The sequence below is a fragment of the Zophobas morio genome, unplaced genomic scaffold (assembly GCF_036711695.1).
Source record: "Zophobas morio isolate AGI-343-1 ecotype UQ-CSIRO unplaced genomic scaffold, CSIRO_AGI_Zmor_V1 ptg000024l, whole genome shotgun sequence".
Taxonomy (NCBI): domain Eukaryota; kingdom Metazoa; phylum Arthropoda; class Insecta; order Coleoptera; family Tenebrionidae; genus Zophobas; species Zophobas morio.
Genome location: NW_026972129.1, coordinates 13126875 through 13139958, shown reverse-complemented (window position 1 = coordinate 13139958; position 13084 = coordinate 13126875). Strand labels below are relative to the sequence as shown.

The 13084-nt window shown below is 29.8% G+C and overlaps 1 protein-coding gene across 15 annotated transcripts in view; it reads right to left on the bottom strand.

Annotated features, from left to right (window-relative positions):
• Positions 1–6009: 6009 nt before the first annotated feature.
• LOC135135532 (G-protein coupled receptor Mth2-like) overlaps positions 6010–13084 on the bottom strand; it is a 93419-nt gene continuing 86344 nt past the window's right edge. For 14 of the 15 annotated variants that reach the window (XM_064064612.1, XM_064064609.1, XM_064064608.1 and 11 more), the window contains 6 exons: positions 12265–12447; positions 11574–11652; positions 10351–10532; positions 8117–8285; positions 6978–7175; positions 6010–6332 (listed from right to left, as the gene is read on the bottom strand). In XM_064064612.1, coding sequence (XP_063920682.1) covers positions 6179–6332; positions 6978–7175; positions 8117–8285; positions 10351–10532; positions 11574–11652; positions 12265–12447 — 965 coding nt within the window. In that variant the 3' untranslated portion in view covers positions 6010–6178. Of the gene's footprint in view, positions 6333–6769; positions 6875–6977; positions 7176–8116; positions 8286–10350; positions 10533–11573; positions 11653–12264; positions 12448–13084 lie in introns of all 15 variants that reach the window. The other variant, XR_010281584.1, reaches the window with a different exon arrangement.

Here is a 13084-nt window from a genome sequence, read left to right as displayed (position 1 = left end):
TCATTAATTTAAGTTAACGATCAAATCAAAATAAAATTCGAAGTTTAGGTACTGGACCGGCTCAACAAATATCACATAAATAGTGTTGTTAAAAATGTTATGATACATGACTTAATTGCTATCGATATAGTTTGGAAAGGGATTGGTACCAAATCGTTAACATTAGTCATTCCCACGTATTTAGGTACAATCAGCAAAGTTCAGACTGACAGACACCGATTAGAAGTTTATAAAGTTTGAAATTGTTTACAGATTGTAGCGAACACATAAGCATACAACAAAAGCGAAGAACTTCATTTTTAGTTGGTGCATTATAAATGCAAATAATTTCAATTTAATTTGTTATATAGGTCTGGATATCTAAAAATGAATTAATCAAATTTACATCGTGAGTAAATCCTCACATCACATAAGAGCAAAGCACATTTGAAATAAACACTTAGAGAAATAAACAAATACCGTCAAATTCAAAAGAAGGTGGTAAATAAAAATAGAAATTCAGGATGATATTAATTTAACTGATGATAACTTTCAAAATTCTTTTTTTCCAAAATGGATCAACGGTTAAAATTAGTTTTAGATCCATCAATAGGTAGACCAGTTTAATTTCTCACGTGAGAAGTTACGAAATCTAAATAAGAACTTGGGGAAACCACTAAAAACTTTATGCCACCCTGATACGACGCCTATGGGCTTTCTAGTATTCACGGCAATGGCTCATCATCGATGACGCGGCCGAACGGCGTTCGAAAAGCCTGGAAACGAAAGTCGCGAGGGATATTCGAGAAAAACCTCGATCGCAGAAGTATGGGTTTAAATAGAGCCCACCTTCTGGAACGAGGGGATTATTCAGCCAGTTGAGTCAAGAGAGTCCCAAGTTGCTTTCTTCTTAGCTATGCGTAATGGAAAAGTCACGTGTTAAGCAGTAGGCAAAAATACAATAGGAAGCTGGCCCTCAAAGATTGCAAAGAGCCTAAATTTGCAAAATCCATTGGTTTACGTGGGCCATTCATTTAGGAGAAGCTCAGCTACTTTGTTAGTGAACAAAGGTGTCGATATTTTAGGCCTCAAAAGGCATGGTGGATAGCGTTCGTAAAGTAATCTGTATAAATCGTCGACTATGTGGAGTATACACTCTTTGTTAAGATCTACATTGTTGCTGAAAAAGAACGTTGACATTAAAAAGTTCACCAAGTTAATGGCATGCTTAAAAAAAATCTGGGATACCAAGCGCAAAAGTCCAGAACATTGTCACAATCGGAAGTCTATCAATTTCTTTCTCAGGCTCCTGATCAAAACCTTTTATTAATGAAAGTAAGTAAAAGATGTACTACTAGTATTTGTTTCTACCTTTTTTTTTTGTTTTGTAGATTACGTTAATAATTGCATTGGCTGGGGCGTGTCGTTGTGACGAACTCGTGAAGATGTTGATTGATGACGTCAATCCAAATTCCTGACTCAAAAACGCATAAACCAAGACGTTGTGTTGTCGTTAATGACCAAGATAACGATAATATTGCTCTTTACAGGAAATACATATATAGCGTTGAGATCGTCTCACAAAACACATCGTCATTTATTTTTAAATTACAAAAAAAAAGTGTACAAGTCAACCTGTAGGTCTGCATACTTTTGGAAAGATCCCAGGTTACGTTGCTGGATATTTGAATTTACGAAATCCTAAAAAATACAGCGGTCATTGCCTGCGCCGTAGTTCGGCTACTCTCTTAGTAGACCCAGGAGGAAATTTAACAACGCTCAAGAGGCATAGGGGGTCACAGAGTAACAGTGTAGAGTACATAGCTGATTCAATAGAAAACAAATTAGAAATATAAGGAAGAATAACTGAAGAATCACGTAATGTTTTGAATTCATCTTCCTCGATTCCCTATGCAAAATTACCTATTATCAATGTTTCAAATATCCAAAATACAATTATTAACTTAAATGTTACCTTTTAATGTTAAAAATAAAGAAACAAAAATTGAAATTTTGACAGCTTTTCTTTAACTGACTAGTCCGGAAAGTTCAATTTTCCAGCTCCAAAATGTTTGAGTAATTGATCAAAATCAGACGGTTTTAGAAAAAGGATATATTTAACACACTAGAATGAATCATTATGTTGCAACAACTAGGGTTTGAGTGACTGGAAATAATAAACACGATTTTTTATCTCATTACCATGAATGATCTTGTTTATACTACATAAAATACACTACAGCTACTGGTCATTCTGAAGGGATCTTGTTGGATCGTCTACAGTAGCGATTTGTGAGTCTGAAGTAAGAAAAAGTATATATTTAAAATTAATTATAAATTTATATTTACTCATAGTGTCACTTATGGGACTTATTTACTTATTGGTTTTTGTCGATCTGTTTATTATGTTGGTGAACACCATGGTGACATCAGTCGCCCAACTGTTCCCGGATGTTTGCTTGTCTTAACAAAGTCAGATTCATTTCGTATATAAATACACTTCGCGCGTAGAATGTTTTCCAATTTTTTCGTTCATATATTTTTATTAGAAACTCCTATAGTACTTAACTCAAAAATCCTCGTTCTCACCAGTTTTGAATAAAATTCACGGACAACCATAGAATTGCAACTACATAAATATTGTTTATTTCGTACCTAAAATTGTTAAGTGATGTACCTACACCTAAAATTACAGACAAAGATTAGTGACAAATCAACACAGTTTGCGTCAAAATTACAAATGAAGCTATTTTGTACACAATTCACTTAAATGTTATAACTAAGCAAGTTATATAATGAGATAAAATTATTTTAAAGTCCTCAAGTGAAACAAAAAACAAATGATTGTTTTATGTTACATTATTACTACCTTTATGTTTATTATGACCTTTACAATAAATCATCAGTTGCCGAAGGTGAGGAACTTAAATAGTCACTCAACATTTTGGTAAAACAGCAGAAAAACATGTTATAATAAATTAGTTTTTCTCCGATTGTATAAGCAGGATAAGTACTACATAGGTACGTAAACGTCCGCTGTCGTGTGTCCGTTGTCCATGGAACCGGTCCTTTAAGCAAGATATTGCGAATATTCTTTCTATGTGTCATTGTTCAGTTCTAATGAGTGTTAGAATATGGATATAAATGTCCAAAAAATGGAGTCCAAGCTATACTTTTAATGAGTTTATTTAATTATCCATAGATACACATTTTACAATTATAAATCTGCATAGATGGTAACTAATAATTATAAAAATAAAAATAAAATGTTTATACATATTAAAGGAAAAGTAATTTTACTTAAAAATATAACTTACACAGGTAAAGACTAGTGGATACACTTAAAATCATCAAAATACCTATATGCTCTAAAAATAGTAAAAAACATCAATATAGGTGAACAATATTACATCGATTAGTGTTACAGTATCACACTATAACGCATAGAAACGTAATTAAATTTTGTGGTTTTAGTTCAGGTAACTGAGAAAATTCTTAAAACTAAAACTATAGAAATAAATTTATCAGTCATACAAAAAGAAGAATATAAAACAAATAATGCAGATTTTGGAAATTTTGAACAAAAATTTATACATTTTATTACTCGAACTGCGTAAATTTATCACTGTACGATTAGTGTAAACTGCTAAATTAAGCAAATAAATAAATAAAAAAATTACAAATACATTAAACGTAAAAGTGATTTTGATTATTTAAATTATAATCAAATTCTGCATATGTTTAATGAACACCAATATACCATAAGTATATTAAGCACAATATATTTTGTATTATTACGATAAATACTATGTGGACTATAGGGACTATAACATTTACAAAGTTTTTCTTGGATTCAGCACATCGAAAACAAAGACCACAGTTACTAAACAGGAAGAACTATTAAGATAAGGAAAGATTGATGAACATTTAAGTTTTATCGTGCCATCAAAAAAAATGTTATGGTTGTATAACTTTAGCTGGTGTTTTGGACCTATAAGGTTCATATCATGCCGTTAACAATTTTGGGAATGACAAGCATAAATTTGAATACTTAGTATACGTCCATTTTACGCCCTTAACCAAAAAAAAAAAAAAAACAGTTCGGGGAAGATATGAAACTAGATTGGTACTGAGTGATCAGGTTGCGTATGAAATATTACAGTAAAGTTGTGCTAATCTTTTTAAAATTACCCGTTGTTTTCGTTAGATGGCAGTAATTTTTAGCTCAATATCATAACAAATTCCTTTTACTTTTGATCGCACGGTGCTAGTTATACTAAACTATCAACAAATAAAATATATTTAAAAGTTGATTACAATGACATACTACGGAATAAATAAAACTATGTTCAATGGCACTTAACGAAGCATATAAAAATTGTAAACGTAGTGTGTGAAACTAAGTATTAAGTTATTAATCGACTAAAATGTTGCTTTTTCCATTATGAAACTAAAAAACTAAAGTAGGTAACTTTTGTGTACTTATAGGTATGCTAGAGTAAGATTTTATGATAAGACATGTATTAATAATTTTTCAAGACTTTGTACAAGCAACATCTTACTTATGGCTAGAAGTAACTGTTTTAACGTTACTTCATAAATAATATAAAAATATTGTGTTTTCATATCATTAATATTTGTTACAAGTACTCTTACTATTGTTATAGTTAAAATTGTTTGGATGTAATTAGTACATCTACTAAAACGCAAATGAGAGAAATTTAATATTAAAATGAAAAGAGTTCTTTGTTTTTCCTTCCACATCAGTAAATGACATACATATGAAGGTTAATGAAATATCACATATTATTCTTTAGCCTAAAAATGCAAGCTAACTCAGGAAGTAATTAGAAATATTCGCTCATGAGAAATGACTAAATTGGCACAAAATTTAACACCTTTTTGAAAAGGTATACATTATGATACTTGACAAATTTATTACCAAATTTATTACTAATCCGGTCTATCTTTAAAACGGAGGACACAATGCACAGCAAACATTGATAATATTGCAATATTTAGAGTCACTGTGTATATTAGAGTTAGTTTTGTCTTTTTGGGTTATAGAAATTTTACAATTAAGTTTGATAAATCACCATTACACACGTTTAAATAACGGATATTACATGTAAAAAAGAATTTTAGCGAGTTTTCACTTAAAAGTAATTCTGTTTATGTAGTACGTAATATGCTGGTATTTGACAAAAAAAAAAACTGCAACTCTATTAATTATTATTTAATCTTATTTCACTTCTGTTTCACTGAAATGTTAAATACTTACTCCGAATGAGTCAATACTGAAGCCTGATATACTTGTTTTTATTCGAAAATATTTAGTAGATTCGTAATTGCCCCATAACACGAATTAAAATAAGTTTATGAAGATACGTACTTTTAAAACTGAATTATTATAGCATTTAGTTTCTCCACATTCTAACGTTTTAAGAATGATAAGAGGTTGATATGAAATTACATTGTGTGTATGACTTACAGCTAGATAATGAACAACGAAATATTAATGTGCGATTGTAGAGTGATGAATGCGTATACATATGGCACTAAAATAATTGTTTCATCATTAAATGAAGAGTAAAACTTCTAAAGAGTCTAAGGAAATTATACTCTTCAACCCATACAGGGGTCCCTAAATTATGGAATAAATTCTATAAAAAATTTAGAAATGAAAATGGATAACATGTAAAACGATGTTTTAACACGGGGTAGATTTTAAGAACTAAAGTAAAAATAAACTGAGTACAATTCGGAGAAATTTTGATCAGCTTTGGACAGCTAGAACATTTGAAATATTTTGTCACGTTTGCTATATTTTAACAATTCGAAATATGTTTAGCTATTATTGGTTTACTTGTCTGGCAATTTTTGTAAATTTAATTTCTTATTTTTAATGGAATATGTTCTATAATTTACGGACACAGGTATTGTATTTTAAACATAGGTACATACAGAATACAAAAACACTTAGAAATATTTGTCATGGAAAATGTTTATACTGGTATGAAAATAAACACATTTCAAACGAATTTATCTTTTATCATATAAAAGGAATTCTTGACTAAAACATTTTACCAAAAATATAATTTTTCGAGAAATAGAGTTTACCTTTTGTTTAAATAAAAACTCTAAAACATCATTAAAAAAACAACAAAAAATACATTTCAAATTTCCTCCAACAACTTCTTTATGCATAGCTGGTTAACGTACTGCTGTCATTTGCTACTCCATGCGGATTTTCATGAACCGAGGAATTGGTAACAGAGTAGCTTGTAACTCTCGTTGTGTTTGTCATCGTCAGAGAGTGAGCCAAATGTGTTTTGCCAATAAACGAGTAATAACTGAAAATGAAGAAAAAGTGTTAGTTGAAAGAAAATTAATTGAAAAAAGCTGCAATTAAATATTCTTAAAAATATTGTCTCAAAGTGCTATTAAGTGCACGCCATTAAATTAACTTGATGCCACCACTTAAGTTAAGTATTATCAACAGAAAAGTTGAGCATGCGGTCAGTTAGTTACTATTGTTTTTCGTTACAGATATTACTTAGATTTCTAAACCGCAAACCGTGTGCAACGCTAAAAACCTAAACCATATTTTAATTGTATTTTTGTTATTTACAAGTAGACAAATAAATAAATAAAGAAAAACGAAAACCCTCCAGCCGTTGTCGTCTTAATTTAAAGAAATAAAGACTTATTATTATTGTTTTGTAAGCGTTAGCCAGAAACCAGATGCAGTAAGTGTAAGATAAATACATTTGCACGCTTGGTAACTTACTGCCACTATTTAAAAAAATCTAATTCCGGGAAAAGATTTACTACTCGATTTCATAAGCTCGTTGTTGTCATTGTTTGAATTATCTTTGGTTTACTCCAGTAAAATCTAAAAGTATCTTCAGATCAATACACATTATTAGTTAAAACAAAAATGAAATGAACATTTATATGTATGTAGCGAGACGTATAGAATTTTAAAAAGTACTTACCGCTTCTTTAGCAACTTCCAAATGCTTCTTTTGAAGACGAATATGAAGAAAATAAAAACTCCATATATGGCATTACAAAAATCGGTTAAGTACCAGATGGCATCGGGTGCCCTTCCTGCCCATATCACAGCCCAAGAAATTATCTCCATCGACCAGTTGATTCCCATGGCAAACAGCAGCTTGAGGTAGAGGTTGAACCTATTGATATAGCGTAGGTTTTTCTTAGCGTGTACTATCATTTTGGGTTCTTTTTTAAACCAATTGAAGTTTACCCTAACATAATTTTATTCCAACTAATTAATTTTAATTTACAGTCATGCATATATTTCGGAATTATGTATACAAAAATATTCTGCCCCCAACTAATGTCAAAAATAAACAAGAACCACAGCACTGCATTACAAAAAATTAATAGATTTCGTAAGGTATATTTAACTTTGAGGCTAACCACAAATAGCTAGAAGCTAATTTATGTGCATATCGTGCAATAAATTATTATAACAATATCAGGTTGAAACGTGTATCTAACACTCGCTAGTTTATAAAAATATTATAAAACTTTTAGCTCACAAAAATTGTCTAAACACTAAAACTTTTTCCGCTTGTTTAAAATTAAAAGTGAAATAACTGTAAGTTCTTGTTGTATTTTAAATTTTACTATATTTAAAAGAAAATAAAGATAAACAAACTGCAATTTCCTTTTTATTTCTTGGCTTGGCCTTGTAGAATTATAAACAACTGATCAGTATTATAAATTATTTATAAGAAGCGTTATGATTGTTATGATTTAAAAATCATTGTTTAATTTTTTTTATTTCTTGTTTTCATAATTCCTTTTGAATAAGATTTTTTGTGGTTCATGTTTAGTTGACTTTTTGTATAGGGTTTTTTCATTATTTTAGTATATTTTTTCTTTTAAGCATAAGAAGATAAACCTAACAGTGGAAGTGTGACGCTGTGTTCCATTTAAGAAATTTAAGCTTAATATGTACTTTAAAGCATACCGAAAAGTATTTTTGATTATACCTCAAACAGATTTTTTTTTAAATGTTCAAACAAATATGTTTCTGTAAATATAGGGTTATTATAAATTTTAACCCTGTATATTTGTCGTCTAAAGAGAAAATAAGTTTACTCACGTTTGCTTATCATTTTCATAACTGTGACGCTTACTGTCTTCCTTCTTCAACATAGATGTTTCTTTCTTAACACTCCTAATTTTGAACGCAGTTATAGTAAACAAAATTATATTTATGGTAATCAGAATTGCCATTGGTCCATAAAAGTACAGAAGTTCAGGGAAGCCTCCTACAACAAAATACCAGTGAGTTATTTGTATGAAAACAAGAACAATATAATAATGTAACGATTTTTTTAAGTCATCAACATTCAAGTGAGTGTTCAGTCCATTTTCAGAATGTAATATCTCCATTATTAACAGAGTTATTGCTTTGAAAGTTATAACTTATCCACAATTTTTGTAAAATTTTTGTATCACGAATTTTTAAAAATCAACATCTGATTACTTATGAAACTTATCCACAATTTTTGCGAAATTTTTGTATCGCGAATTTTTAAAAACCAACATCTGATTACTTATGAAAATTTTGGAACGCAGATTTCAGCACTGCTTTCAGCTTGCAAAACTCTATACTGTATCTCATTTCCGACAAAAAAAAGTCGATAATGTTTCTTTCGTAATTTCTAGAGTTTTGTAAGCTGAAAACAGTTGTGAAAATCACGTTCGGAAATTTCCATAGATATACATAATGGGGATATCGATTTTTAAAAAGATGTGATGCAAAAATTTCAACAAAATTAAAAAAAGATGATAAATTGTTTTGAAAAAAAACTGTTCTCGCGTTATATAGTAGAAGTTGTGTACAATATATTTAAAATTTCACAGCAATAAGTCTGTTAATAATGGAGATATTACATTCTGAAAATGAACACCTTACAAGAGACAATGAAGGTCTCCTCTTAAAATTGAAAATTAAATGTTAAATAATGTTGAAACAGAAAAGTAAAGATATTATGAATTCATTGTGTAAATTTGAAATAATTTTTTCAATTCGTCGTGTGGAACCTGAATTAAATATTACAGCTTAAAAATAATGTGTTCCTTGAAACCCTTGAATTAAAAAACGAAGATGTCAAACTTGCTCAAATAACACATTTTCGAGTTGTTTCCTATTCTTTAGAGAACTAGATGTAAGCCAAAATAAAGTACGTAGTGAGATTTTATTGTTGAGATATTTTATTTACGAATTTTAGCGATTTTAGTCATATTTGAGTGGTTCATAATAGCCAATAGAATTCTTTGACTTTTTTTATATTGTCATATTATGTATTTTTAAAATTTTCAGTTGACCGTTTTTTTAAATTTTACATTAGAAATTTTGATGACTGGAAATTATAATTAATTATGTGCTGTAAAAACAGGATGTATTAGAAAAATGACAGAATTTAACTTAGTTATGTAGTAGTTTTGAAAATAATTAGAACCGTATTTTCAGTTGGTTGAAAACTTCGAGGTGGAAATTTAAAGTCAAAATGTAAAATTTTTGTTGAATATTTTCGTAATTGCTGGGGCAGGTTTAAGCAAATTCAGCTTCGGTAAATAAATATCTATTTGTCGTATTGCGAAACAGGTAGTAAACCGCTAAAATTGCGTCAGTTTTGTTACTTTCTCCTTGTTCATTTTCATTTAGATTTTTTTTTATTATTAATATTAAATCACTCTACACAGTACCAATTATAAACAGATTAATTGTGAATAAAGAAAATAGCATAGATAGTTTTAGTGCTAATATGGATTAAAGTTGTGAATACACTTTTAGTCAGTGAAAACGGTGTAGTCAAGGACAATGGAGTGATAGGATTAAGGAGAGAACCTGAATTTCTTAACACTTAATTAACTATGAAATATTCTATGTCATTTGATTATAGTCCTTATCCTTATTAACAAATTCTGGGTGGCTTTAGTATCGTTTGAAAATCTTCAGCGGCTCTGACGTTGAGAAGTTCTTTAATAAACTGAAAAATCTGAGGTTTCTCTTGTACGTAACTGCACAATTATGGAAAACAGTGTGTATATAAATTTATGTATCTCACGTGCGTCTTGTTTAAAATGGGCTTCATCTTTTGTACGATCTTAACGTAAATTGCATTCCTGATTGTTTGCAATGTATTCTATAATTCTTGGACGAACATTTATTCAAATAAAAGTCTAGAAAATATTATTGTTAAATGTGGTATTTTTAGGGTGTATTGTTTATCAGGGCGTAGTTTGTTTAATCTTAACTTAACAAAACGAATTTATCCACTATTGTGGTTAACATCTTCCTCACGCGAAATGAAAAAAGTTACTTACGTTTTAAGAAACATTGACCAGTTCCAATTCCAGGCTTGAAATCAGAGTTTTGGGCAAGGCTTGAATCAATTAAACGGACAACCAGGACGTGCAGCACAGGCATGCCAAATGCGTACCCACAATACATGAAAAATCTTTTTCTTTCTGCCGTTTTCTTGCTACCAGAGAAACCTCGTAAACCACTGAAAATAATAGAAGTTAGTTACAACAAGTTCGATGACTGCAATAAAAAAGGTGTCATGTTAAGAATTCCTGTCTAATTGAAAAAGATTGGTCACATCAAAATTTGGGAACATATACTGAAAAGGGAAATATTTTGCTTGGCAATTCTCCACTGTTAAACATTTTGTTTTTTTGTTTTTTCGAAAACACTAGGAAAAACTTGCGACAGCGGTTTTTAGTAATGTAGGTTATGGTTTGTAAATATCATTATTATTCAACAACTTTCTCTTATTATTATTTGAAAAATGCTTTGTTACTGAAAAATTCTGTAGTTTGCATCTGGATTGTGCATTTTCCTGATTCGGTGAATTTGTATTTATTCGCTGTAGATGAGCAACTATAGTATGGTAGGTGTGCAACAGTCCTATCCATAACAGACAACAGCTAATGAACCTTGGATGGTACTCGTTACTCATGAGTAACACACAGTTTGAAAATCTAGAATAAGTGTTAAAAACTGCGCTTTTACAACTAATTTTCAGAACTATGAATACGTAATGAAGTTTTTATTACCACTCACTTTCTATTTAATCTTGTAATAACGCGTACATTTTCATGAATGAAATTACTATTATTTGATTACTTCATTTATCACTGACTCACTCTCTTCAATTAGCAGTTTCCCACAGTAGAAGCGTTGTTATTTATCTATTTATTTTATCCACGATTTGATTAATGGGAAAAAGTTTATTTTAGGGACAAATTTTTTCATGCGTCAGTGTGAATCAAGTGTTTGTTTCATATCAGCGGAAGACGTGGTTACGATAATATTGCATTTTTTTGTGAAAATACTGATAATAAGTAAACAGTACCTCACGAGTGACCAAAACGGGAAAATCTTTGTGGCGCCAATATCGCAGTCGACCACTGAAAATGCACTTTTCCAACTTATGTGCATCATCAGAAAAAAACTTCTGTTTTATGTTAGTGTTGTGAAATCAAAAAATATTAAAAGCGTACGTTTAAGTAACAACGGGAACAGTATCACAAAGTAATCTTACCTGAATGCGAACCAGATGTCGATGCATATAACATTCATCCAAAAGAAGGACACCAGGAAGAAAAATACACAAAAATAACCTGAAATATATTTCACCATTAGTGAATTATAGGGAACGATTAATTTCACCGTATATTTTTTATTAAAGATCGCAAATTTTAATCGTTCTCAATAGCTATTTCATTATAAAATTAATTTTTGTTGCAAATTGTTCTTTAAAATGAATGTCTTGATGTCAAATTGCAGTTTACTGTTTATCAAACGGTGTAAATAAAGTGAGAATATGTTAAACACACAGAGGTTAAAACGATTTTTGTACCAACATTTTTATAATAACGTTAGATTTAAAAAAAAAATCATACAATGGTTACCTCATGTTCATTTCGTATCTTCAAAAATAAGCGAGAGATATTTTTTTAAATATCGAGCACATGTTAAATATAACAAAAGTTCGTTTATGTAATTCACGTTGCTATGCTAAATTGGAGATACCATTTCTTCTTAAGAATATTTTAGTTTAATATTTCATCAGTGATTTGGCAAAAACCTGCTCTCTACTTGACAAAACTAGATTTTCTAGATGGTTAAAAAAACAATTTTTTATGCCGCGACTTCTACGTAACTGTTTCTATAACTATTTTGCCTAGATTAAAATTTTGCGATCTTAATGTATTCTGTAAAATAAATCTTACCCATGGCAGTACAGACTCCATCACTAAACCTGATTTCACTAAGTTGAATGATTACCAGAAGTAAATAGCCTAGCATCAAGTTGATAACATAAATCATTAAAGCTTTCATGTGAAGATTTCTGTCCGGTAGTAGTGCATAAGCGATGAATGTTAATAGAAGGAATGGCATAGATATTATCATCCCTGAAAAAAGAAAATTATTAACAAATTATTGCTACGACAAAATGCTATGAATATTATTAGAAGTCATTCGGCAAAAATGTAAATTAAGGTAATATGAAAGAAATTGGGCTACAAAAGAACAACTAAGCAATTTCCATCTCGACTGTCAAATGTGCAGAATGACTTCTTACAATATTTTTCATCTAATCTTGGTACTTAAACTACGTTTGTAGTGAAAGTAAGCACGTGTATATTTGTAAGTTTGTTATTAAATCTACAACGGTAAATCCTGCTTACTAAAAAATAAATAAAGAAAATGCTATACTATCTATTACAGAAATGTCACTTAATCATAGCGCAATTTATCTAACAATAAAGTGACAACTGAAAAAAGATGAAAGCTACAAATTACGATATAAATTGTTGTTAGTAGTCCACATTTCAATGGTTGCAACTATACAAAAGTATAATACTGTGGTGACTATTCGAGTATGCTGTTCTTGTGTGACCGATGACATAGACAGCACAGGTACTAAACAATGTTTTAAAACTGAATTATAATGATTAGGTGTCATATTTTAAGATAAGAATAGTGAAAAATTGTGAAAATATATAATAATTCATTTTAATTTATAAACAAACAAAATTTACGTATATT